This window comes from Panthera leo, chromosome E2 (genome assembly GCF_018350215.1).
Source record: "Panthera leo isolate Ple1 chromosome E2, P.leo_Ple1_pat1.1, whole genome shotgun sequence".
NCBI lineage: Eukaryota > Metazoa > Chordata > Mammalia > Carnivora > Felidae > Panthera > Panthera leo.
Genome location: NC_056693.1, coordinates 60,193,194 through 60,219,048, shown reverse-complemented (window position 1 = coordinate 60,219,048; position 25,855 = coordinate 60,193,194). Strand labels below are relative to the sequence as shown.

The following is a 25,855-nucleotide window of genomic DNA, read 5'->3' as shown; positions in this document are numbered from 1 at the left end:
CCACAGGTGCCATGTGACCCCCCCACTTCAGGATTTGCCCCCCCCCCCCCATGCCTGTGGGCTGCATCACTGTCCCTTCTCTCCCCACCAGCCTTGGCGACCACAGGGCATCTTCCCGTTAGCATCCTGGAGGGCAGCGATTACCGGGGGGTGCTGCGGCATAGACTGGCCTGGGGTCAGGTCCAGCTTGGAGGCCCACGAACCCCGTGACTGTGGCTGGGGGCCTGGTCCCGGTGGGTTGGGTGCGCTCAGGGTGGCGTTCACCACCCCCACAGTGTCGGCCCCACCTGTTTCCTCCCACCCCCAAGGACCCTGTGCTCAGACAACTAGGCCGCTCCACTACCGTGCTCATCAAACTGAACTTCTTTATTAAGTGCCAATAGTCCAGGCAGGCGCGGTCCCCTGCAGCCCCCGGGCCTGGCCTGCGCCTGCGGCGGGGCGCGAAGCGGTCTCTGTAGTGTGGCGGCCGCTCACTTCACGTGCTCGGCCGCGTGCGAGGAGCAGTAATACTTCTTGTGGGCGATGAAAGTGGACAGGCTGCTGAACCTGATGTTGCACAGGCGGCAGTACCTGTGGCTGCCGGGGGGCGCGGGCGCCGGCGTCCCCTTGCTGGGGGTCTGGACGCCCTTGTCCGAGTGGGAAGGGGGCGTCGGCGGGGGCGGCGGGTGTGGCGGCACCGCCTCGGGGGACGGGGCGGGCGGCGGGCCGGGCCGGGGGCTGCCGTCGGGGGCGCCGGGGGCCGGCTCCCGCAGCTCCTGGCCGTTGAGGCCGTCCCGTGGGGTGGCGGGCGAGGGCGTCCGGGCGCCGGCGGGCGGCTGGCCCAGCAGCAGGCCGTGCGCCAGGCGGAAGTGCTCGATGAGGTCGCCGCGGACCACGCCGTTGGGCGGGCAGTAGGGACACACGACGGCGCCGGCGGCCGCGTCCTCGGGGGCGACGCGCAGGAGGCGCGGGGCGGCGGGGCACGAGAACTTCTTGTGCGCCAGGTAGGCCTCGAGGCTGTGGAAGCTCACGCGGCAGGCTGTGCACTCGTGGTAGTCGGCCAGGGCGGGCAGGCCGGGGGCGGGCACGGGCGCCTGGCGCCGCGGTTTCTTGCTCAGGTCGATGGGGCCGTCGGCGGCGTCGAGCCCGCTTCCGCTTCCCGGCCGGGGCGACGGCGACGCAGGCGGCTCGGGGGCGGGGCCGAGGGGCGCGGGGGCGGGGCCAGAGGCGGGGGGCGGGGCGGCCGCGTGCAGCTCGTACAGCTTGCGGCGCCGGCGCGTGCGCACCGGCGGCGCGGCGGGCAAGACGGGCGCGGGGGGCGCGGGGGTCCCGGGGGTCCCGGCGGGCGCGGGCCGGCGCGGCGGCGGGTCGTGGCGCGAAGCACAGTAGTAGCGCTTGTGCACGGTATAGGTCTCGTGGCGGCTGAAGCGGATGTTGCAGGCCTCGCACAGCGTCCGGCGGGGATCGTCGTCCTCGTCCGCCCCGCTGCCCGGGCTGGGGCTGCCCGGGCTGCCCTCCCTGCCCCGGCCGCCCCCCTCGGCGTCGGCCTCGGCCTCGGGTGTGGCCGCGCCCCCCGCCTCGTCCTCGCGCGCCCCGGAGCTCGGCGAGGCGCGCCCCGGGTCGGCCTCGGGGGGCGGTGGGCCGGCGGGGGGTGCGCGGCCCGGGGCCGGGGGTGCCTTGGCCCTGCGCGCTGGGGGCGCGTCGTCAGGCGGGCGGCGGCCGGAGCAGTAGAGGCGCTTGTGCACGTAGAAGTTGTTGACGTTGTTGAAGGTGATGTCGCACTCGAAGCACGTGGCGCCCTTGGGAGCCCCCGCGAAGAGGCCGGCCTGGGCCCCCGCGCCCGCCTGCAGCCGGCTGTGTACCAGCTCCGACATCTTGGCCAGGATCTCTGAGGCCGGGGGCGCCGCGGGGAACTGCGGCAGGAAGAGCGTGCCGGCCGCCAGCCCCAGCTCGCCAGGGCCCGGACTGGAGCCGGGTGTGGGGCTGGACAGCTCGGCCTTCACCCTGGCAGGGGCAGGGCTGGGCGGTGAGGGTGTCCTCGATGCGGCGGCTGGGGGCCCTGGCTCCGCCTCGGGCTCCGTTGCAGCCTCTGTCTTGATGGCCCGGGGGGCCGCGGGGGGCTCGCTGCTGCCCCCGTTCTGGGGGGCCGCTCTGGCCTCTCCATTGGTGGCCTCAGCCAGAGCCTTCCTGTCCAGTCCTGGTGATGGGGTGGGCGCCAGGCCCAGGTCGGTGGAAGCCAGGGGGCCGTGGGGGGCCGCGTGCTGCTGGAAGCTGGCCAGACTGTCTGCAGGGAGACCCCATGGGCCACACTTCAGGGCTGGAGCAGGACCTACCTGGGCCAGACCTGAGGAGGGGTAGGGTGGGAAGGGGAGAGCTGGGCTGGGTAGAGGTGGTGGAGGGCCGAGGATGAAACTGACCCCCGGTTGCCATCAGTGCCAACCCATCCCTTCCCCGTCCCTATGGGGAACCCAGGGCCTCACCTGGGGGGAGCTTGGCAGCCGGGTGTCCGGCCCCTGGGGAGTAGATCTCCGCCTTGGAGCCCGGCTGGCAGACCATGTGGTTGGTCACCAGGTGGCTGTAGAGGATGTCCCTTGTGGTGGAGATGAAGCCACAGCTGTGGCAGACACCTGCAGGCAGGCTGTGGTATCAGGGCCCTGGGGTGGGGCCCCCCTCCCCCCCTCCCCTTCCCAGCCCCACCTACCGCTCAGCGTGTCTGTGTGCACCTTGAGGTGTCGCTCACAGTTGGCTTTGGTGGTGAAGGCCGACAGGCAGATGAGACATACAAAGGGCCGTTCTCCTGGAACGCGAGGCTGAGTGAGGGGTGGGCTCCGGGAGCCCAGCTGGCCAAGGGCTTAGGACGTAGGGGAGGGGATGCCGAAGCCCGTCCTCCTCTGCCCCTGGTCTCCCAGGACTTTGGCAAGGGCCCAGCCCCGAGCTGACCGTTCAGGTGATCGCAGGGGGGCCGTGTGCTTTGGGAGGGCCCTATGGTGCGGTAGGAGGACCGCATTGCACACCTGTGGCGTGGCGGGCACCCGGGCCAGAGGCAGCAGAGGAGAGTGGGGGGACCCGGCGGAGGGGTGGGGGCTCACCGCTGTGGCTGCGCATGTGGATCTCCAGGGAGCTGGCGCTGGGGCAGCTCTTGCGGCATTGGGGGAAGGGGCAGACGCGCTCGTTGGGGTAGGTGTCCTTGGGCTTCTCGTCGGCGGCCGCGGCGGGCGAGCCGGTGGTCTGGCGGCTGGCGCAGTAGTAGAGTAGGTGGGCCTGCAGGTTCCTCTCGCTCCGGTACCAGATGCCGCAGTCTTTGCAGGGGAAGACGTCTTCTGTGGGGGTGAGAGGGGGGGCGCAGCCTGAGGGCCCCCCCGCCCCCCGCGGCAGAGGGGGCCGCCTGCAGTCCAGGCAAGGCAGTGCACCTCCAGACCACGAGGGCTTTGCCCTGACTGCCCCCCGACATCCCAAGGAGTGAGGTTTGTGCCTTGGACCGTCCCTCCTGTCACTGTTGCCCGTTCTCCTCTGTCCCTTTGGAAACCTGGGTTGTCTTTCTGTAGATGTCCAGGATGCCGTGGACCTCGTGGGCGGGGTCTCTAACCTCCCCCCCCCCCCCCCCCCCCCCCCGGCTGGCGCCCATGCTGCCTCCCAACAGTGAGCCCCCTAAGAGACCCCAGAGTCTCATCGGGTGTCCACGGAAGGGGCGTGGCCATATGCTAGTGGACCCCTGAGGGAGTGAGGCATTGCTTCCGTGGAGGACTAGGTGGGGGCGGCCACGTGGAGGCAGGCAGGTGTGTGGGGCGCGAGGGGTGGTGTGGACCTGGGTGTCTGTGGAGTTCTCGTGTGTGTTCCCGTGAACAGGTAGGAGTGGCCAGGGGCACAGGGAGCCCCCGTGCATGAATCTCGAAGCCCTTGGGCAGGAGGGCCACAGGTGAGCGGTGGCTCAGGGTGGCCTGGGGGCTGCAGAGGAAGAGCCCCCCCCCCCCCCCAAGTGGTTTCACAGCAGTTACTGGTCAAAATTGCTTAATTGACAACATTTATCCCAGACAGAGGGCCTGCGGCTTCTCCGTGTGTTGGAGTCTGGATCGCAGGCTGGTTTTGCGGCTCGGGAGGGTTTCCCTGATGGGTGGTTCTCAGCGTCTTTACGGCAGAATGTTCAGGAATGCTGCCTCTGCTCTGTGGCCACCTAACCCCTTGGCTCAAGACGGCAGTGGGGAGGGCTCGTTCCAGGCTGGACTGCACACGTCCCTCACCCCGGCTTCTCTGAGGCTTATCCTGGGCCCACAATTAGGGCAGAACGGCGGGGGGGGGGGGGGGGGTCCTCCTGCTCCCTCCCAAGTTCACTCTGATTTGGGGGCTTCAAGGCAGCTGTGTTAGCTGAGGCACTGGGCTGGTGGGTTTGTTCCTGCGCCCGCAGGGCCGGGGTTGGGGAGAGGGGCCGGGGCCTCAGAGGCCTGCTCAGCCCTGGTTTAGCGGGGATGGTCACAGTCCGCCTGCCCCGGGGCTGCCCTGCACAGACGCCTGGTGTTTCCACCACCCTCGTTTCACAGGTGAGAACACAGGGGCCCGGAGGGGGTGAGTGTGGAACATTAAACCAGGTCTCATGGACTGTGCATTAAGGCTTTCCTAGGCCACTGTGCGGGGGTTGGGGGATGTAGATGAGGGGTCTAGCCCCTGGTGGCCATGCTCCTGCTGCTTCAGGGTGAGGCTCTGACACCCAGGCCACAGACCCAAGGGGAGGAAGCCCTCCCAGGGTCTGGGCCTCCCCCAGAGCCCATTGGAGCAGCCTGGACAGAGGAGAGGGGGGCTCACGCCTCAGTGCCGAGGACCCGACCGACCCTGTTGTGCCACCGTGGGCACCAAATGCCCTGGTGAAGTGGCCATCCTGCCCCCGAGGGCCCCTTCGAGCCTCCATTCTCCCCCGAAAGCTCGGTGTCTGGAAGGGGTCCTGCTTGCTCGTGGCCACCCTCTCTGTCACCTGCCCCCAGTCCTCCCTCCATGAGGGCTCTGGGGGCTCGCCCCCCACCTCCCCAGCCTGGGTCATTTCCACCAGCGCGCAGATGTGCCGCGGCATTGCCTGAGTCCCAGCGACGCGAGCCGCGTCCCTCCACACACTCCCTCCCTGCTCGCTCCGCCCTGGCGGTTTTGGTCTGTGGCCACATCTCCATGGCAAGGACGCAGCGGGTCCCCCCTGCCCTCGACTGGTGCCTCCTGCTCCCCGCTTGTGTCCGCAGGTGCTGCCTGTCGCTGGACCTCGTCCTGCCCTGCCCCCAGCCACCTCCCAGGCTCCACTTCAGCATCTGTAAGACCTCTCAGGGTCAGGGCGCTCAGAGTGGGCTCTCCTCCGGGGCTCCCCACCGCATCCCAAGCCGCGTGGCGGGCCCCCCGCCAGCCCCAACGCCCCATCTGGCCCGGGCCGCTTCCACCCCTGCTTCCAGCCGTCATCACGTTGACTTCCTCAACAAGGTCACTTTTCCCCCCAGTTTTGCAGCTCTGTGGCTCCCCCACCCCAGCAGCCAGGGTGATTTTAAAGCAGTCGGATCAGCCCCTTTGCTAAATAAAAGTTCTCTGGTGGAGACGCTTGCCTCCTGGAGGTGCTGGGCCCCAGACACGCGACGACCTTGCCGGGCCCAGCCCAAGCACCCCAGTTAAGGCAGGCGCTGCCAGCCTGTGATCCTGTCCCCACTTGTGTCACGAGACTGCCCCCCAACCCAGCCAGGCCGCCTGTGCCTCCCCGGGACCGCTCGCTTCTACGTGGCCGTGGACAAGGGTGTGGAGGGAATCCTACTTGGTGCTGACAACACTCGGGCTCGGTGCGTCCTGGCTGGCAGTGAACAAGAGCCCCCCAGGGGACACTTGGCCGTGTCCGGGGGTGCACGGATCCCTGGCACTGGCATCTGTGGGGCAGGGGCCAGACCGCTGGCCAGCATCACGCTGTGGGCACAGCTGCAGCAAAGGTGCCCGCTCTGCTTGAGAGACTGCTGGCTGGGCCTGCCCCCGCCCCCCTCCCAGGACCCACATCCGAGCTCCCCCACGTGCGCCCGCCACGGCACACCTTCTGCTCAGATCACAGCAGAAGCCAATCTTTGCGGGTCTTGAGGTCCTGGGGGTTGTCCCCGCAGTGCCGTGGAGCTGGGTGGGGTGGCACGGTGGCATACTCACTGTTGATGACCGCCGTGGCCAGGATGGACGCCATGCCGGCCTGCTGGGGCAGGAGCTGGATGTCGGTGTGGGAGGGGGCTGGGCACTCGGGCTCGGCTGGCTCCTCCTTCACGGGGTGGCTGGGGGTGCCACGGGGCTCAGCCGCCGTGAGGAGCACGCCCAGCAGTCTGCCCGCCGGCACCGGCTTGGTGACTCTGCACCACAGGGCTTCATCTGCAGGGGCAGAATCATCGGTGACGGGAGGGCCGCTGGCCACCCCTCTGAGACGCCCCACCCTCCTGCCCCCTCCCAGAGACCAGGGCTTTGAGGTCGGCGGGGGAGGGGGGAGTATGGATCCAAGGTTGGGGTGCGTGGCTGTGTGAGGCCAGTCTCTCTGTGATGGGGCAACTGGGCGGCTTCCCGGGCCTGCCCGCTCCGTTTTCGGGGGGGGGGCGGGGGGGGGGGTGGCCTGTGGGACAGGCAGCAGAGCGCCAGGGTGGCAGCCTAGCGGCAGAGGAGCCAGGAGCGGCTGTTCCCGCGGCAGCCGCCAGGGGGCAGCCTCTGCCAACGACACAGGCACCAGCCAGCTTACCTGTGTCCAGCTTGAGGCCACCAGGAAACCTCCGGGAGGCGCAGCCCACCCCCCACTCCCCCAGGCCAACCTCGGTCCCATCAGCACCGTGAGGATCTTGTCCTGCCTGGCAGGCAGTGGCCGCAGCCCTGCTGACCAGGCTGGCGGGGCAGGCTGAGTATACAAACCGGGGGCTGACAGCTGGCCGCCAACACCGGGCCTTCCGGCTGCGGTCTGGGGCCTTAGAGTATCCCTCGGCGGGAGGTGGGCTGAAGCGTGGCCCGGGTTCCCGGATGCGGCCTCGGCACCTGCGCTGTACCTCCCTCAGGCCGGGGAGGTGCCCAGGTGGGGACGGGAGTGAGGGGCTGCCCACAAGCTCAGCTGGGCTGGGGGTGTGTCCCTTGCCCTGCCCCTGATGGCCTCTGGCCCCCTCCTGAAACGAGAGCTGCCCCTGAGGACGGAGCGTGGCCTCCACTGGGAACATTCAGCAGAATGTGCTGTGTGCAGGGAGGCGACGGGAAGTGGCACCCTGGAACGTTCCGGCAAAGCGGAGACCCCGCAGGGGAATGAGGCCGTTTCCTAAGGTCGGGCACGCACCCCTCCCCACTCTGTGCTTCCGTCACCCCCTGCGGCCCCCTGAGCCGCCTCGTCCGCAGCACGGAGAGAGGGGTCCTCGCTGCCCTGGCAAGCGGACGACCACATCACACTTTGCTTAGGAGTCGAACCACCCAGGCGGCAGGAGATGGAAAAGCCCGTGTCACGTCTGAGTGGCCTGAGCCCTCTGAATCGACGGCGGGGTGGGGTGGTGGTGGTGGTAAGGACCCTTTCCTGCTTCCCCTCCTCCCTCCTGGGCCACTCCTTCTAGAAGGTGCATGGAGGCAAGAGCAGAAACCCCCAGGCCCCACGTGGCTGGATTTGAACGTGGCCTTCCTGGCTTCCCCAGCACGAGCTGGACTACACGGGGCCCTGGTCTAGTTGGCACCGTGGCCTGCCTGGCCTGGGATCCTCTGCTGACCCCGGCGGTCTCCAAGGGGCCCTGAGAGCAGTCACTGCCCAGGCTCAGGAAGAACGGCCGGTCCCCGAGACCCCAGGGCTGACCTCTTGCATCAGGGCACTGGAGGCCTAGGTGGCAGCGGAGGTCTGCCCCAAGGCCCGGCCCGGAGCGGCCCAAGGAGGCCCCTTTCCCTTTAAGGGCCAGCCCAGGGCCAGCCAAGTGCCCCCGCCCCAACCGGAAGGCCGCGGGGAAGCGCCAGGATACCAACCCTTCCTGTAGATCTCTGCGTTGGCTTCGGCCTCGGTCGGGGCCTGTGGCAGCATCCTCAACCAGCAGGGTTCATCCTCCAGCAGCAGGGTCAGGGCAGGGCCCTGAGTGGTGGGGGGGGGGGGGGGAGGAGGCTCATCAGGGACAGCACAGGAAGGGCCTGGGTGGGGGTCCCGTGTGGCCCAGGGAGGGGGAAAAGCCTGAGACCAGCGGGGTGGCCAGGCCACAGCCTGCTGCTCCGTGGTCAGCACTGTGTTGCCAACAGACGCAGCAGGGAGCCGGCACTTTCCGTGCAGGGGGCACTGGGTTCTCGGGAACCGAGGCCCAGAGAGGTCAGGCCACTTGCTCAAGGTCACACAGCCAGGGAGCTGCAGAATAGGAACTCACACCCAGATCTGTGTTCTCTCCCTGCCTCCCTACCAAGGCAGGTCGCTGAGGGCCAGGGACAGTCCGTGGGGTGTGTGGGCCGGAACGGGCCCCCAAGTGGCCTGTCAGCCCGGAAGCAGGCAGTTCCCTTCTCCCACCTCGAGAAGAGGGGTGAGGGGCAAGGAAAATGGGGCACGGCTCCCACAAGTCCACCTGGCCCAGCCATGCCCTCTCCCCGGCTGGGTCTGCGGGCCGGGCCGCTGCAGCACCTGGAGGGAATGAGGGCTGTGGGCTCAGCCCGGGGGGCCGCCTCTGTGGGGCCGCCCCGCACCGTCCCGGCCCTGGAGCAGGTACATGGCCCGGGGCGGGGTGGGGGAAGGGGGGCGGCCCCTGGTGCCAGGATGCAGAGGCCGGGCACGGGTGGTGGGGGGCCGGTTCTGCCCTGCGAGGTTGGGGTGGCTGCTGCCACACCCAGGGCTTCAGCCCCAGGGCCGCACCCCGCCTCTGGGCTGCTCTGACCGGGGCCCCCCCACTCAGCCAGCAGCACGGCGTGACGTTTGGGTATTTTTGTTATACGCGAATAAGTGCCTTTCGTTCAAAAGTGGGTGCATCGGGACCTTTAACTGAAGAACCTGTATCACGTGCTGTCACCTGGAAATGTTGCCACCTAGACCAGGGTGGCCGTGTGCACCCCAGGCGGACACAGCGGGCGGCTGAGATGCTGCCTCTGTGTCGCGCTAGCGATGGCCTCGGAGGTATCCTCTGGCAGACCGTGGGCCCCTCCCTGCCCGGGGACGACACGGGCTCCAGAGCCGAGTGTCGGGGTCCAGGCCGGGCCTCCCCCGCTGTGACCGTGGGCCCGGTAACACCCTGGAGCCCGAGGAGGTCCCTCTGACCGCTCTGTCCTCTCATCCCCACCCTGTGGCAGGCTCAGGGACCCGGCGACATCAGGCCTATGAGCCAAGCACACCTCCCGAGGCCAGGCACCTTGGCCGGTGGAGTAGCTCTGTGGCTTGGCCACGGAAAGGGCCGGTGGAGACTAGTAGCCGGACCTGGCCTGCACTCTTGCCCGCCCCCTCTGCCAACGGGCGATGTCCCTTCTGCTCGGAGCTCTGACTCAAACCACGTGTGTGCTCCAGACCCGGCCTGCCACCTGCTCTCGGGGTTGGGGGGCAGGTGGCCGAGTCTACCCTCTGAAGATCAGCCCCTCCAGGCCCTGGGAGGTGGCGACATGCACGAAACCGTCCCTTCTGGCACTGCCCACCTGGTACAAAAGCCAGGAGCCCCCGCCCGCCCTGCTTTTGTCTTCCCTTTGGCCAGCAGGACACAGTAGGCAGGGGCCTTGCGTTTAGGCCCAGAAGGCAGGGGTCCACCGGGGGCCCCAGGCCAGCAATTGCTACCTGTCAACTTAGAGCATCTCACCTGGGGAGCCCACTTCGGGCAGGCTGGCAGCACCCTCTTTTAGCAGACGCTCGGGGTCCCCCGGCTGCAGGACAGGACGCCGGCCGGGGGTGCCCACCGGCTCTGAGGCTTCTGCCAGAGGCGGCGGGGGGGGGGGGGGGGGGGGGGGACTAGCGGCCAGGTGGGGCTGCCCCTGCGGCAGGTGACCAGCGGCATCCCAGCTGCCCTGACCTGGACAGCGGCTTGCAGCAAGGCGGGGCCGGGCCTCCTGAGTCTCTAATGAATATTAATGAGCCGAGGATGGCGAAAAAAATTAATCTGCCTGATCCTCCGATTGGCGCTGTGGTAACGATATGAAATCTAATTATTCGTCCCAATATTTCTAACCCTCAAACTGAGACTGACAGCCTCCCGGTAGGTTTAATGCTTATCGCTCGCAGGAGCAGCGTGCTCCCGGCATGATAAAAACACGCACGGCTTTGCTGACGCCGCAGAACCCTCGCTCTCCGTGTACTTCCCGGAACAGAGGCGGCCGTGCCCCGGTCCCACTGGGGCCGAGCGCCTGCGTGCTGCCGGCCGCCCCGCACGACAGGGCACCACTGCCCTGCACCGACTCCCAAGACGGTCTGGGGCTGCCCCACCTGGCCCTGTGCTCCTCCGCACTTACATGGGGACGGCGGGGGACAAGACCTTCCCTGGCCTCCCGGGGCTGCAGGGCCGGCCCCCACCCTGCCCCGCCGGCGCCCCGTGGAGGGGCGGACACAGCACCCGGCTGCCCAGTGACTGGTTTTCCTCCTCCCGTTTTCCCCTCCAACTCCGAGCAGCCTTGGAACAGAAGCCCCTTTCTCTGGTGCCCGAAGGCGCTGGCCTGAGGGGGGCCCTCTTCCTGACCGACCCTGCCCTGCCCTGCCCTGCCCATGGGCAGTGAAATGGGGTGTAAGCCCGGAGGGACGGCCTGGCCCTTCTGCCAAAACCATCGGCCTGTGCTCCCGGCTGCCTTCCCTGCACAGACGCCCCCAGGCTCGGCGCCCTGTGTCCAGCTCACCCTGGACAGGCCGTGTCCGGGTTCAGGAAGACGCCCCTCCACCCACCCTGCCTGCAGCCCCTTGGGGTCCTGCCTGTCCCTCCCTCCCGGGTCCAGGACAGCCCCACCCAGCCCTGAGATAACGGGCAGCCTCTTGAAGTTCTCTGGGTGCATCTGGGACCACTCCTTGTCTCCCCCAACAAAGAGGTCAGCGTCTGGATTCTGTGCCTGCTGATAACCATCAGAAACTCTATCTCTGCCGCATCCGCTGAGGCTGTTCCCAAACCTCGCCGCGCATCTCAGGCAGCACCGTCAGGGGGAGGTGGGGGCCGTGCTCTGGCACGGGGAGGGGGCGGCCCAGCCCAGCGAGCCGGACCGCTCTGCACAAGGTCAGCGGGTTTGCCAGTCCCCCCGGTCACTGTAGGGCAGGTCAATGGGAGGTCAGGGCTGGGGCGGGCCTGGGCTGGGCTCTGACTCAGGCCCCCACCCACCTCCTTCCTTCAGCTCATCCTGAAAAGTCCTGTCTCCATCCTGCTTACCCTCCCAGAGGCAACCGCCTTTCTGTCTTTGCCTCCCCCATACCCTGCGAAGAGCCCATTTCACAGATGAGGACTGAGGCCCACAGAGCTGAATGATGCCCAAGGCCATGGGAAGCGGCTGTGTGCACACAGGACTGACCCAGGGTCTGCATGATCTCTGCTTCCATCCACCCATCCGTCCACCCATCCATTCTGAACATTTTTTTGGTATCTGACTGCAAATTTTAGCACTGGCTGGGCTTCTAAGCCCTGGGATGTGGCAGCCACAGCTGGATCAGGGAGGGACCTGCCCAAGATCACACGGCAAACTAGTGCAGGAACCACTCTTGACCCGCCTCCTGCCGAGCTCTGTGCACTTCCTGGGGTCCCATCCCCAAAGTCTTGTGAGTGTGGAAACTGCCAGGGGAGCCACCCTGGTCCCCCCTCCCACCTGCCAGTAGCCCTGGGCCTAAGAAAACCAGCCGGGAAGGGTCGTCGCACCCCACTGGTGCCCCTCTCCCTCCTTCCTCTCCAAACAGCGGAGACAAACGGCCTGGCGGCTGATAGGACGATATGGGGCGGGAGGTGCGTGGGGGAGAGAACTGGGGCCCATCAGCTGAGCTCGATAAGGGGCCCGCTGAAATGTTAGCAAAAATATTTAGACAATAACTGGAGTATCGGAAAGGCGCGCGTATCTTTAAGAAATCAATCATCACGGACGGTGTGTCTGGACACTCGGCGCCAAGGCGCAGATAGCGCCTGCTGGGGAGATAAGGGTTAATCAAGGATTTAATTCTGCAGGAGATAAAGCCCCAGCGAAAAGCAGACGAGGCTCCTTCCTCCCGCAGCTCCTCAGCAAGAGCCTCAAAGGCCACTGGCTCCCCTGGCGTTGGTCCCTCGCTCCCCTCGGACATTATCTCTCCGCCTGGAGAGAGTCTCCAGCCTCGTGCCAAGTCTCCCCAGGCCGACCTGCGCCCTGGGCCCAAGGAGGACAAAACCCTCCGAGAGGAGGAGGCTGCGGGAGGGGGGGGAGGGCCAGGCGGGGACGTGGCTGGGACCTGTCCCTACGGAGCCTGCAGGGGTCTGGGGTTGGGCGGACGTGGGGTGCAGTGCTCCCTCTGCTATCGGATCCCGGTCATTTTAGCGTCATTCAACCTATCGGAACCTCAGTTTCCTCATCTGTAAAATGGGGAGCTGCCTCGTATGCTGTAGAGGAGGAAGACCAGGGTCTGTGCGTGAGGATGGGCACACCTCAATGTGTGTGTGTGTGTGTGGGGGGGGGGGGGGGGTCTGGAGCATACACGTCCATCCTGGAAGGGACTGACTGTCCCCAGAGGAGGGACCAGAGGACAGAGGAGCAGGCCACACTCAGCCACACCCCTTTATCTTGTCATAGCTTATGAGAACTCAGAGCCCAGGATGGGGGGGCTCCCAGCCCACCTACTCCTCCTTCCAACCTAACTGCTCCCCCGTAGCCTGTGCTCTGAAAAGTCAACTTCTGCTTGTATGCCTCCAGTGATCGGGAGCTCACTGCCTCAAGGGACTGCTCTGAACACCGTAGCTTCTGTCCACTTAGTGGAACCCCAGCCAGGCGCCTTTTACGGAGCCAACATCGACCTCGGAGCTTCCGCTGCATTCTCCCTGCTTGAGCCCTGGGACAAGAGGGTCATCCGTCCCGCGGGGCGGCTGGCCATACTGCCCGCCGAGCAAGCCATGCCCTGTGCTGGGCGCCACGTGCACATCGTCTCGTGGAATCCGCACGGCTGCCCCGGGAGCTTCACGGACAAGCCGCGGCTCTGCCCGCCCGCCCGCCCTCTCCTCTGCGGGGGGTCGGAGGGTCTGCGGGCTCAGGCCTCCAGGACCCTTCAGGGCCTCCCTGTGTCCCCACCGAGGTCCCAAAGGCTGAGGAAACAGAAGCTCAAAGAGGACAGGAGCCTGCCCGGGAGCGAAATAGCTATGAGGAAGGAGACCTTGGGATGTGGACCCTACGCCACGGGGATGGTCTGGCCACGCAGCCGGGAGCCCTTGGTCCTGGGCCAGCATCCGTTTCTCTGAGCACGGCCGCTGGGCTGTGCCGGGCGGTGTGGGTGGCCCAGGGGGCCTCAGCTTGGGGGAGGTGCTCCAACCTCGTGAGGCCAGGCCCCAGCTCAAGAGCCTGGCTCGGGGGTGGGGTGGGGGCCGTGGACGGTGGTCTGAGGGTCTGCAGCTGGAAGCTCTGCCTGCGGCCCCCCGCCTGCCCGGCGGACACGCTCCAGGCCGAGTTCCCGGGGCCCGGGTTTCTGTGGCTGAGAAACAGGGGCTCTGACTCCCAGGCTGGAGCCGGACAGGGTAGTCAGGGTGGCGCTTGACCTCGCGGTATGGGGGTCCCCTCCCAGCCGTGCCGCTGCCTGCGGACAACACGGAGGCCAGCCAGAGGCCCACACTCGGGGCCTGGGGACCAGGAGGCCCAGCACCGTGGGGCACCTGGCAGCCAGGGTGTGCCTGGATCAGATCACACCCGAATGCGGCTTCGGGAACCAGAAAGGGCAATGGCCGCACGTTGGGTTCCTTGAGCCTGGGCTTGAGGGGACCGACCCAGGGCGCCTCCAGGCCTTTTAGACGAGTGGCAATAGGGCTCGGAGGTGTTTCTTGAGCAGTGGCACGGCCGGGCCCCTCCTGGTTCCCGTCACACCCATGCTGCCCATTCTGCTGCCCCCAACGTACTTAATCGGCCCACACATCCGTGCCCTTTCCTAACCAAAACGTATATATATATATTTTTTAAGTAGGCTCCACGCCCAATTCAGGCCCGGACTCATGACCCTGAGATTAAGACCTGAGCTGAGAACGGGGCGCCTGGGTGGTTCAGTCTGTTAAGCATCTGGCTCTCGGTTGTGGCTCAGAGCACCATATCACGGTTTGTGAGTTCGAGCCCCGCGTCGGGCTCTGCGCTGTCGGCGTGGGGCCTGCTTGGGATTCTTTCTCTCTCCCCCTCTCTCCCCTCCCCTGCTCACTCTCTCTGTCTCCCAAAATAAATAAATACACTTGAAAAAAAAAAAATAGACCTGAGCTGAGATCAAGAGTCGGATGGACGCTTAACTGACCACGCCACCCAGCGCCCCTGAAATGTATTTAAAGGGAGCCTGTGTGTCCCTGCAGGAAGACGCAGGCGACAAGACCCAGGGGGGCCACCTGGTTACAGACGGAGGTCAGAAAGCGCAGGGAGGCAAGGACACCGGGGCACCAGAGGCACCCTCGGCTGTCGTGGGGAGGACCCAGGGGACAACGTGCATCGCGGCCTCTGCCGCAGGGGTCCCCCGGCTGCGACAGAAGCGGCTCACGTGCCCCGCCCACAAAGGCCAGGCCCGGATCCCCACTCGGTTCCTTGTTGCCTCCCCAAGTTCAAACACCAGCTTCTCCCTCTGTTTTGCCAACCTCTACTCATCCATCAGGGGCCCACGCGAAGAACCCCTCCTCCAGGAAGCCTCCCCTGCGCTCCTTCCCGCCTTCCCGGTCCCAGTGTCTCAGGTCCCCATCTCCGACGCACCGCACACAGACTGGCAGGTGTTCCCGGGCTGGAACGTAGCCTGGACTCAGCTCCCGGGGCAGAAGGGGTCTGTGCCCCGGGCCGGACTCTGCCCTGCAGCTGGTGGCTGGGCTGCTGGGGCCGGGGCTCCTTACCGGTTGCACCTGCCCAGGGGACGAGGCTCTGCTCTGGATGTTCCCGCGGAAGGGGCCCCAGGACAGCCCCTCGGCCAGGCTGCGTCGAGCCCGCACGCACCTCTGCCCGTCCTGTAGCACCGGCTCCAGCTCGTCTGTGGGGAGAAACACGGGGGCTGTGAGGCGGGCCCAGTGGAGGGGACCACCCGGCCCCGCCACCCAGCCAGATGCAGTCCCGCTCTGCAGCCCCCCAGTCCCCACGAGGAGCAGCTGGGGCAGTGGGGGGGGGGGGGGGGGAGGGAGGAGGGGCTGCAGGGCAGAGGAGGGAGGCGGCCCTGGGGCCGGGGGCCTGAGCTTCCCGGGGGGCCGGCCAGCCTCTGCAGCAGGCCCTTGCCTGGGAGACAGCTAGGGGCAGGACGGGGTTCCTGAGCCGCACCGGAGCAGGGGACCAGGGCTGCTCCGTTAGGACACGTGTCTCACGCAGCCCAGGGCACTGCCGGCCAGCTTTCCCGGGCCGGGGACGGTGCAGAGCAGAGGACGTGACATCCACGAGGCTTGCCCCCGTCCCTCCGTACGGTCCTCCCAGCCCCGCCCCCATTGGATTGAGCCCCCCCAGATCCACAGAGCAAGCCTGTGCGGGCAGCTGTGGAAATGCGGGGCCTCGATTTCCACACCTCTGAGACGGGGACCCCAATACTTCCTTCTTCCTGGGGCTGCGCGAGGCTTGGCCGCGTGAGTCTACCGACACCCTTAGCACAGGGTCCACAGCGGGGAAACCAAGTCAAAGCACCGAGCTCTCCCCCCAAAGGCTCAGCAAAGCCAGAATCTGCACCTGAGTGGCCCTGATGTTGGCTCCGCTCACTCCTGGCAGATCAGCAGGGACAGGGACTGGCGGGGACCCTCAAATGCTGCTGCCCCCGCGCCCCAACTTCAAACACCGGTTTCTTCCTCTGCCAACTTCTACTCATTCATCAAGGGGCCACCTGCTTTCTGGAAAGGTCTGGGCGCTGAGTCTTGCTACCTCTCTGCATGGTCTCCCTGAGCTGAGGGTGTGGACGCTCGGGGGCTGATGCCGCCCATGCCACAGGGCTGGGGGTGCAAACGCTCCGGGCTCCCGCAGCTCCCGTGGCCCCGGCGGTGGCTCCCGCGACACTTGGTGCACGGCCCCCCGCCGGATTCTGTTACATTTATACAGACAGATGGGCCTCTGTTGTGAGCCCCTGAGACTGTCATTCTCACTCGGGCAGGACTGCGATTTGGCCCGGCCTCGCTGCACGGGCCACATGACTTTCCGTAGGGGCCGAATGTCGGCCCCCAGAAGATACATCCACCAGGAACCTGTGCATGTGCCCTTATTTGGAAAAAGGGTCTGTGCAGATGTGATCAAGTCAGGAGCTCAAGATGAGACCATCCTGGATTATCTGATGGGACCCTAAATCCAATGACAAATGTCCTTATAAATGACACACAAGAGACAGGGAAGAGGGCCCCATGAGGACAGGCAGGGACCAGAGTGATGGGTCGGGAGGAAGCTGCACCTGGGGCCCCGGGAACTGTGAGGGGCAGGAAGGACCCTCCCCTGGAGCCTCCGGAGGGATCGTGGCCCAGGCACACCTTGGCTGGGGGCTTCTGGCCCCAGTGCTGGGAGAGAGCAGATGTCTGATGTTTTAAGGCCCCAAGGTTGTACACAATTGTCAGGGCCGCCCTGGGAGACCCACGCCTGGCACGTTACCTGCCCGCCCAGGGCCTCGGTGTCCTCCCAGGACAAGGGGCCGGGGATGGGCGTGCCCTCGGAGTGCTGTCCCTTCCCAGATCCCGCACACTCTGCCCGGGAAGGCCGGGCTGCCTTGTGCCTCGGATGCCGTCCGGGCTGCCTGGGCCCACAGAGGCTTCACGTGGCCTGGCCTGGTCCCCAAGCGAGCGCTGCGGCCGCGGCCCCACTTCCTGGAGCCCCGATCAGGCAGGCTGTGGCCTTAATGGGCCCGATTATCAGATAACTGCCAGCCTAATGGCAGAGATAACGTGTAAATACGCCAGGAGGCCCGGCTAAAACGTTCTAAGTGGGTTCTTGTCTTCCCCGGGGCAGATAACATGGCAGGGGACCAGGATGAGGCCGAGGAGGCCGGCACCCCTTTACCAGCCCCCCAGAGAGGGGGGCAGAGGCTGGCACTGTCACTTTGCAGCTCGCCCATGAGGGGCCGTGTCCCTTGCAGACCCGCCCAGGACACCTGGGTCCCAGCCCAGGGCTCTGCCCACAGCCCACCCCCTCCCTGGCCCCGCGGGGCCCGTCCTCAGGGGCAGGGGTGTGTCTGGCCAGCACAAAGTCACCCACCCCTGCTCAAACGCTCCTACGAAGTCGGTTGTCTCCTAACATCCCCCACACGGACAAGGATGCTGGGGCCCCAAACGGCCACATGGCTGGCAGGAGGATGCCCCTGTATCCTGGGCATACTGGATCTCCGGTCCCCCCTGCTGGCCAGCCCTCAGGGGACGGCATGTGTGAGGGAGGGATGGGGAGCACAAGGCCACCTAAAGGTGAGCTCGCCGGGCACTCACTTTTCCATCCACTCTTCCGTCAAGCCGTCCGATGGGTCAGAGCCCACGAGGCATGAGCCTGTGCCCCGCACCCCTGCTCCCCTACTCGTGGCAGCGGGTCAAGGGGGAATCGTCCAGAATCCCGATGCGGCCTGCCCGTATCCAGACGGCCAGAAACCGCTGGTCGGCCTGCGCGTGGGCTCTGAACCTCCATGCCTCTCTGGACCTCCCTTCTGCCGGGACCACAGACAAGACAGGGATGCCCCTGTCAGTGTCTAGAACATCTGAAACATCCTGGCCTTGTGGGGCACCGAGCTCCCCCCTCCCCCCGACGACGCCTTCCACCCGAGGCTGACGGTCCCCCTTCCCGTGGGAGGAAGAACTCGGGAACCAGCACGTGGGTGGCCGGCCTGGGGGTCCCCGAGGGCAGAGGAAGCGTGGGGGCGACCTGGCTTCCCGGGCTGTCCCTGGCTGGGCACACCTGCACAGTCCCGAGGTTTCTCCCTCGGGGCCCCGAGCCCTGGCGGCGATGGAGGAAAGGAGCAGAGCCAGGGTGCCTCCGCACCCCGCCCACCGGGCACCCACAGGCCAACAGCCATGCTCCCTAATCAGAGCCTCAGGGCCGGCAGGCCGAGCCTCCCAGATAACAGCGTGGCTGGCGTTTCCCACGGCAGCCGGTCCATCTTTGGGTATCATGCACCGCCAGAGGGTGGGCTGGCTCCCGATAAAGGGTGCCATTCTGCATGCCTGAGGGCAGAACCCACCACTCAGGGCTTGCTGGGGGCTGGTCAAGGCCTGGGAGAGGTGAGGCGGCCAGGGAATGGGGAAACCTGGGCTGGGGATAGGGCAACGGTCACCATAAAAACCCACCTCCCTGGTTCGGGGAGGCTGGTTCTGAGGGGCTGAGCATTTGCAGGGTGATGAGGAAGTGCACAACCTGTGCAACTGTACACGGTGGCCCTGGTGACGTTCAACATCCATGTGCTCAGATAACTTATTTCCAGCAAACGGTTCCTGTCCAACCCCTTGCGTAGCTGACAGAGGGCCAAGCGGTATCAGAGCCCAGTTAGCATCCGCCAGAGACCCTCTCTGAGCAGAAGTAAACCTGCATGAGAAAACATCGGGGGGAGGGGCGCCTGGGTGGCTCAGTCGGTTGTGTGGCCGACTCCAGCTCAGGTCATGATCTCGCAGTCCGTGAGTTCGAGCCCCGCGTCGGGCTCTGTGCTGACTGCTCAGAGCCTGGAGCCTGTTTCAGATTCTGCGTCTCCCTCTCTCTGACCCTCCCCCATTCATGCTCTGTCTCTCTCTGTCTCAAAAATAAATAAACGTTAAAAAAATTAAAAAAAAAAAAAAAGTTTAAAAAAATTAAAAAAAAAACAACAACGGGGGGAGGGGTACCTATTCCTGGCCCAGAGTGAATAAAAGTATAAATGAGTGAGGGCAAGGGGCCTCAGGGGTGGGAGGCACTGAGCCGGGGGCGGGGTGGGGTGGGGTGGGGGGAGGAGCTGGCAGGAAGATGGACAGGCAGGAAAACACGGTTATTTTTAAACAGCCTCTGCGACAGCCGGAGGACCCGTGGCAGCCACGGAGGCGTCTCCCAACCACACCCACAGGGACCTGGGGCCACGAGCACCCAAGCCGCACCGCAGGCTCTGGCTGCAGGGGGCACAGAACCCTGGTCTCTGGAATCCTGGCTCAGCGCTCAGTCACGCCCGGGGCAGGCACAGCCTCTGCCCTCTGGGTCTCTCTCGGGAGACGCGAGCGGTGACAGCCGTGAGGGTGGGCCAGCTGGAGCGGGCTTCCAGGTGGAGGTGTCCTCCTTCCCGGCAGCCTCCTGTGATCCCTGTTTCTCCCGGGCTCCGGAGCAGCGGGGCTGAGCGGGACAGAGACACGAGCTCCAGCTAGGTCCTGGCCATGACCTTCCGGCTCTCTGTGCCTTGGCTTCCATCCCCTCGGCTAGAGACGAGGGTGATCCCAACACGGTTCCCGGCCCCCGCTCCCCGCTCGGCGGGCCTTAGCCAAGGGCTTGGGACAGTTGGCAGGCAGTCCTTCCCGCCACACTGGAGTTCCTCCCCCCGTGTACAGAGGGGTAATCGAGGCTCAGAGGGGTTAAGCTACTGGCTCAAGGCACGGGACAGGGAGGGGAGACGTAACCCGGAGTCCCGGCCGTGCTCACGGCCAGGGCCTTGACACCCTGCTCTGGCGGGATGCAGACGGCGGGAGCTCGTGGCGGGCCAGCCCCTCCCTGTCCTGTCCTGTCCTGTGGTCTACTCTTCCCGCTGTGTCCTCAGTTTCCCCTTCTGTAACGGTCTCCCCCCGTGGGGGTCAGGCTGTCACTACAGACACAGCATCAGGACAAAGACTAATTCATCCTGGCAAACAACCCACACACGTTATTTCCAGAACAAACACGCCGCACGGGGATTCAATTTCGCCCCCCAAGCGTCTGTGAGGAACCAGAGGAGAGGATTCAGCCTCTGCATACTTATATAATTTAAGTGTCTGCTTAGGTCTCAAAGCCCTCTGACGGCATCCCCAGGGGACCAAGGAGGCCGGCCCGGGATCCGCTTCTGGGGGTCTGGCGGAGGGGGTGGCCGGGTGACAGAACTGAGGTCTGGGCCCCAGCCCTGCCTCACGCCCCAGAGCCCTCGCGGTCAGCCTCAACAGCGTGCACGGTGCACGAGGAGGCCCCGGTCTCTCCGTCCTGCGGAAGCAGCCCAGAGGGCGCGGGGTCCCACGGGGGCACAGCCACCCTGCCCGGACCCGACGTCCTTTCCGACGGGAGAGCCAGGGCTCCCGCCCAGACCGTGCGGCTTCAGGGCCTACAGGTCTCTGCCCCCCGTCCCCCCGCCCCCACCCCAGAGGCTGGCTCGTGGCTCTGACTCGGGGCAGCCCTGCGGTTCGTGGGAGTATCCGAGCTTGGGGGCTGCCCCTGCACCCCACCGGCTGGCTGTTCCTTCCAGGAGCCAAACTGTGCTCGTGCTGCCGGCTGGTGGCTTCCAGAGCGCAAAGTCCAGCGGCCCCGCGGGCCCCGCCCTGCACGGTGGGTTCTGGGGCCGCACGAGGGCCCGGGGTCACCGCCAGCGCTCACCGATCTAACCCGCCCGTCGCCGGGCCCCGCCCTGTGGCTCCCACGGGCCAGCTGGCCCCAGCTTCATCGGGAGCGGCCCTATCTCAGGGATCGCGCTGTTTGCCTTTGATAAAAGTCAAAAAAAAGGGAGAGAAAAAGAGGGAGAGGGAGCGGAAGAAAGCTCCAGGGGCCGGCTGGCCCCACCCTGTGGGGTTCTAGAAGTCTCCACAGGCGTGGGCCCAGAGCGGGGCAGGCTGGGAGGCCGTGTGTACTTCCAACACGTCCCATACCGACATGGAAACCAGGCCCAGAGAGGGCGAGGGACTCTCTCAAGGTCACACGGCAGGCCGGGGCCGACGGGGGCGAGTGGGGCGGTGCGGGGTGAGGCGAGCCGGCCTCTGTCCCCCCGGGCCTGGGCCTGGCTGGCACGGGCTGTCCCCCAGCGAGGAGCCAGGCAGGCCTCCTGCTTGCACGCTCGCACAGACGTGCTCCCTGGACGCCCAGGGCCTGGAGCATCGGGCTAGCGGCCTGGGCCAAGGTCACTGGCTGTGAAGGCCAGTCCCTTCTCTGCCCTCAACTGAACCCTCCTGACTGGGAAGGCCCTGAGCTCGGAGGCCGGTGAGGTGCTAGAAAGACAGAGAGGTCGGGTGGCTCCCCCTCCTGCCTCACGGGGCCACCGCCGTCTAGGCTGTCCCCACGCGGCCACTGTCACCCTCCAGGCTCTGTCCCCACACGGCTACCACCGCCCTCCAGGCTCTGTCCCCACGTGGCCACCACCGCCTTCCAGGCTCTGCCCCACGCGGCCACCACCATCCAGACTGTCCCCACGCGGCCACTGCCCTCCAGGCTCTGTCCCCACACGGCCACCACCGCCCTCCAGGCTCTGCCCCACGCGGCCACCATCATCCAGACTGTCCCCACACGGCCACCGCCACCGTCCAGGCTGTCCCCACACGGCCACCACCATCCAGGCTCTGTCCCAACATGGCCACTGCCATCCAGGCTGTCCCCACGTGGCTACTGCTGTCCAGGCCCTGTCCCCACACGGCCACCACCGCCTTCCAGGCCCTGTCCCCACACGGCCACCACCGCCTTCCAGGCCCTGTCCCCACACGGCCACCACCGCCTTCCAGGCTCTGCCCCACGCGGCCACCATCCAGACTGTCCCCACACGGCCACCGCCGCCATCCAGGCTGTCCCCACACGGCCACCACCGCCCTCCAGGCCCTGTCCCCACATGGCCACCACCATCAAGGCTCTGTCCCAACATGGCCACTGCCATCCAGGCTGTCCCCACGTGGCTACTGCCGTCCAGGCTCTGTCCCCATGCGGCCACCGCCCTCCAGGCCCTGTCCCCACACGGCCACCACCGCCTTCCAGGCTCTGCCCCACGTGGCCACCGCCATCCAGGCTCTGTCCCCACGTGGCCACTGCCACCGTCCAGGCTCTGTCCCCACACGGCCACCGCCCTCCAGGCTCTGTCCCCTCTGCAGCTTTAGCAGCTGACCATGGACCTGCCCTTCTGGAACAGAGCTGCCTTGGCGGGGGGTGGGGGGCAGGAGACTGACCCCTATTAACCCGGCTGAGCCCCGGGGGCTCGAGAGCCTGGTTTGTATCCCACCACGGCCCCCTCCCAGCTGGACGGGTCACTTCCCTCTCAGCCCTCGGCTATTCCTTACGCGAAATGGGGGTGGGGGGAAGAGTCCCCGCCTCACAGGTCAGCACAAGGCGAGGTGCATCCAGCCAGGCCGCCAGAGTCCCACATGACGCCGGCCGGGCTCTGCCCCTCCGGGGGTCGCCACTCCTAAGACACATGCTACCAGCACCTGCTCTCAGCGGTGACGGAACCTCCAGCAGCACCACAGGGCCCCCAGTCCCTGCCTCCGAGCCCGCGTGGGACAGTGGGACCCAGCGGCAGCCACCGCCAGTGGCTCGCCGGGACACCCTCGGCCCCCGGCGCGTTGGGAGATCTGGGGCCTGTACCTGCCTGTTGGGAGGGCAGAGCCTGGTGACCCGGGAACACCAAGCAGGGGCCGCGTGGAGGGCCCCCTCCTGGACGGCCCTGCTGGTGTGCAATCCTCCTGTGCTCCGGCTGGAGGAGACCAGGTCCCCATCGGCTTCTGGGAACATCTGTACCTGCTGGGGCCCACCCTGTCGGCCCGTTTTTGCTTCCTGTGTACACATGGGGCCACAAGGCCAGAGGAGGGGGACTCGGGACAGGCTGAGCCGGAGGCGAGGAAGGCACGGGGCTGTGTTCCAGCGGGTCGGCGAGGTCAAAGTACACGGTGGGCGGCCAGGGGCTCCACGGGAGGCCTGTCCCGATGCTGCCTCTCCCCAAACCCGGACACCAGCCGGAGGTGCCCACTGTCCCCTGGGACAGTGCTAAGACGCCCCCCAGGCTGCTGTCCTTCACGCCATACCACCCCGCAGGCCCCGGGAAGCGTACGCACGCCCACAGAGACTGGGGCCCCAGGGCCAGGAGACCCAGAGCCGTGGGGCCAGCCAGCCAGCATGTGCCCTGGACCAAGCCATACCTGAATGCCACGTCGGGGAAAAAAGGGGAGAGCCTGATTCCAGCCCTCCCCGTCACCAGTGGCCATGGCACCTTTGGCCAGACCCCACCCCATCTGAGGCCCCAGGATCCCATCTGTGAATTATGGGGACACGGTGTTGGGGAACAACGGCGGGGTCCGTCTCCCCTTCCCAGTTGACAAAAGCAAGACTTGGAAAAGCTGAGGGACTGTCCGAGGTCACAGAGCCCAGGTCCCTCGGACCTCAACCTAGGCCGCGTGTCCTCACTCACAGTGGATCTGGAACGTCAGGTGGCCGGGACACCCCTGACGCGGGATGCTGGGATGCCCCGGCAGATCTGGAAGCACGGCCGTGGCCCCATTTCACAGGTGGGAGCAGCGAGGCTGAGCGGGGCAGAAGACGATCCCTGTGTCCAGGCAGTGGCCCCACGGCATTTAGTACGGCCACGGTGGAAGGAATCATCTGACGTGTGCTGCTGTCTGCCAGGCACGACAGGGCGAGGGGGCCACAGACACACACGCGATCACTTGAGGCCTCGACGGATTAGCGGCTCCTGGGGATCCCGGGTGAGGGTTTCCACCCTGCCTCCGGCCCCGGCGACCCCACAGAGCGTCCCCGGAAGGTGCAGACCGCTGTGGGAGGGCCAGGGTCTGGGGAGAGGCAGCCAGGAGGCCCAGGGCCTGTGAACTGAGGACGTGTATAAAAACGGGGACCAACAGCTGTCATCCTTCAGATTTCATCTACGAGCTGGGATTTCTGGCCTCACGGGGGCACCATGGCACAGCCGGACAGCTGGGCTCTGGCTCCCGCAGGGCTATGACCCCTGAGAGGGTGACCGCCTCTCCTCAGGACGACGCCCCACCCCTGCACCCGTTCCCAGGGACCTCCCTGACCCACTGCACACGGGGGCCACTCCCGGCTGCCCCCGCCCCAGACCCACCACCGCTCGAGAGGGTCTCCAGCTTCTCTGCCCACAGTGGCCCCACCGGCTTCTGGGCCTGGATGCAGGTGTCCAGCCTGCAGAGGCCCTTCCTTCTCTCCCCAGCCGGAGGTTTTCAAAGGGTCTCAAGCCCAGAACCTCCCTTCCTAAGGTGGTCACAGGGGGCCAGGCTGGAGGGGGTGGGTTCCGGAGCTCGGACCCTGAGGCCTCTCTCTCCCCTTGGCACGGGGCCTACCTGCCAGGAGGCGACGGCGGCCCGCCCAGCCCACACCTGCCCGAGGTGCGTTTGCCACTGGACGTGGGCCTATGCCACTGGGCGTGGCGCCATTTGTCCCAACCCTCCTCCTGCCGCCAAGCACTGCTCAGCGGCTGGGTCACGTGGGGCTGGCCCGAGCCCTGGGGGAGCTGGCGGGCAGGCGGCGTCCCTGGGAGCCACACAGAGGGGGCTGGCAGGCCCACACCAAGCCAGCTCTGCCGCGGGCCAGTGGGTGCCGGCCATGGTGCCCACCACGGGGCATGACCCCGGACGCCTGGCCGGGGACCTCCGTGTGCCTGTCCCCCATGCAGGCAGTGGGGGCGATGCCATCGGCTACTGGCCCCTCCCTGCCTCTTGGCCTTGTCACACCCTGGGCTCCCGTCACCCCTAGTGCTAGGGGTGCTGACGGTTGTGTCCTGGAGGCCCTGAGAGTGCCTGCGACCCAGTGGACACCCGTGTCTGGAAGACGGTGGCTGGAAGCAGGGACCACCGTGGGTCTGCACCACCAGCCAGCAGGGGGACAGTGGCACGGACGGCAGCCCTCAGATGCTGGAGCCCCGCTCTGCCCCCGCCCCACCCACCAGCTGGTGCCTGTGAACCTCCCTCCCTATCGCCGAAACATCGCTGGAAATTATTGATTTTTTGACACAGAACAACAGCCCATCTTTATCGGGCTGAACCCTGGCCCCAGCTAATGGTGGAGCTGGGGCCTCCTGGGAAGGCCAGCAGCCCAGGGTGGGGCCTCCAGGGGCCCTTCACCACTGGGGGGGGCGGGCGGCAGGCTCAGGGAGAGGGGTCCGGGGGGCTGGGAGGGGCAGAGCGTCCGCGGCCATCCGGACCAGTCCCCGCGTGGGTGGTAGGGGCCCCGCGGGCAGCTCAGAGCCAGGTCCGGGGGGGCGGTCACAGTGGGGGCTGCCCTGAGCTCTGATCACCCCACCTGAACCCCCAACCCGGGGCTTCTTGGGGACCTGGTTGTGCCGTCAGACACTTCCCCCTCGGGCACGGCCAAGAGCAGCTCGTCTGGCAGGAGGAGACAGGGCGGGTGGTGGGGCCTGAGACCCCTTAGCAGTGTGCGCACTGGGCCCGACGCACCCCGCCAAGACGACCTCTGATGGACGAGGTCTCCCCTCAGCCCCGTGGGATCTCGAGGGGGTTTCCAGGAGCCTCGAAGTGGGAGAACTCGTGGTGCCTCCAGCCTTCTTGAAAAGCCAACTGGCCTGGGTCTCTGGGCCTCAGTCTTCCCGGTTATGGAGTGGGGAGAGGCAGTCCCACCAGCTCCTGGACCCGGGTACTCTGGCCTTGGGAGACCCTGAGGCCTGAGCGCTGGGGTGGGGGTCCCTGGCTCTCCCCTGCCCCGCCTCATCCTGGCAGCGGGCTGGAAGCAGGATGTGTGATAAGGTAAAGAAAATACCTCCTGTGCAAACAGCTTATCTGGCTCCTATCGGTGTCCTGGCCCCTGCCCCCTGTTTTTCCAGGGGCCGACGCCACCGGGGGCCCTTCCTTCCCGTCCAGCCTCCAGCTCACCACCTCCTGGCCTCTGGCCTGGCCACGCACCCCGTTCCCTGCCTAGGCTGGGGAGCGGCCAGGGGTCCGGGCCCGGCCTCTCCTCTGTGAACTGAAGGGTAGGCGGGTGGGCA

General features: G+C 66.7%; 1 protein-coding gene across 2 annotated transcripts in view; it reads right to left on the bottom strand.

Moving 5' to 3' along the window:
* Positions 1–347: 347 nt before the first annotated feature.
* The window catches only part of ZFPM1 (zinc finger protein, FOG family member 1), a 65,198-nt gene continuing 39,690 nt past the window's right edge, over positions 348–25,855 (bottom strand). For both annotated transcript variants that reach the window (XM_042918984.1, XM_042918985.1), the window contains exons 4-10: positions 14,907–15,040; positions 7,939–8,041; positions 6,127–6,339; positions 3,069–3,299; positions 2,681–2,776; positions 2,460–2,606; positions 348–2,263 (exon numbers count right to left, since the gene is read on the bottom strand). In XM_042918984.1, coding sequence (XP_042774918.1) covers positions 471–2,263; positions 2,460–2,606; positions 2,681–2,776; positions 3,069–3,299; positions 6,127–6,339; positions 7,939–8,041; positions 14,907–15,040 — 2,717 coding nt within the window. In that variant the 3' untranslated portion in view covers positions 348–470. The remainder of the gene's footprint in view (positions 2,264–2,459; positions 2,607–2,680; positions 2,777–3,068; positions 3,300–6,126; positions 6,340–7,938; positions 8,042–14,906; positions 15,041–25,855) is intronic.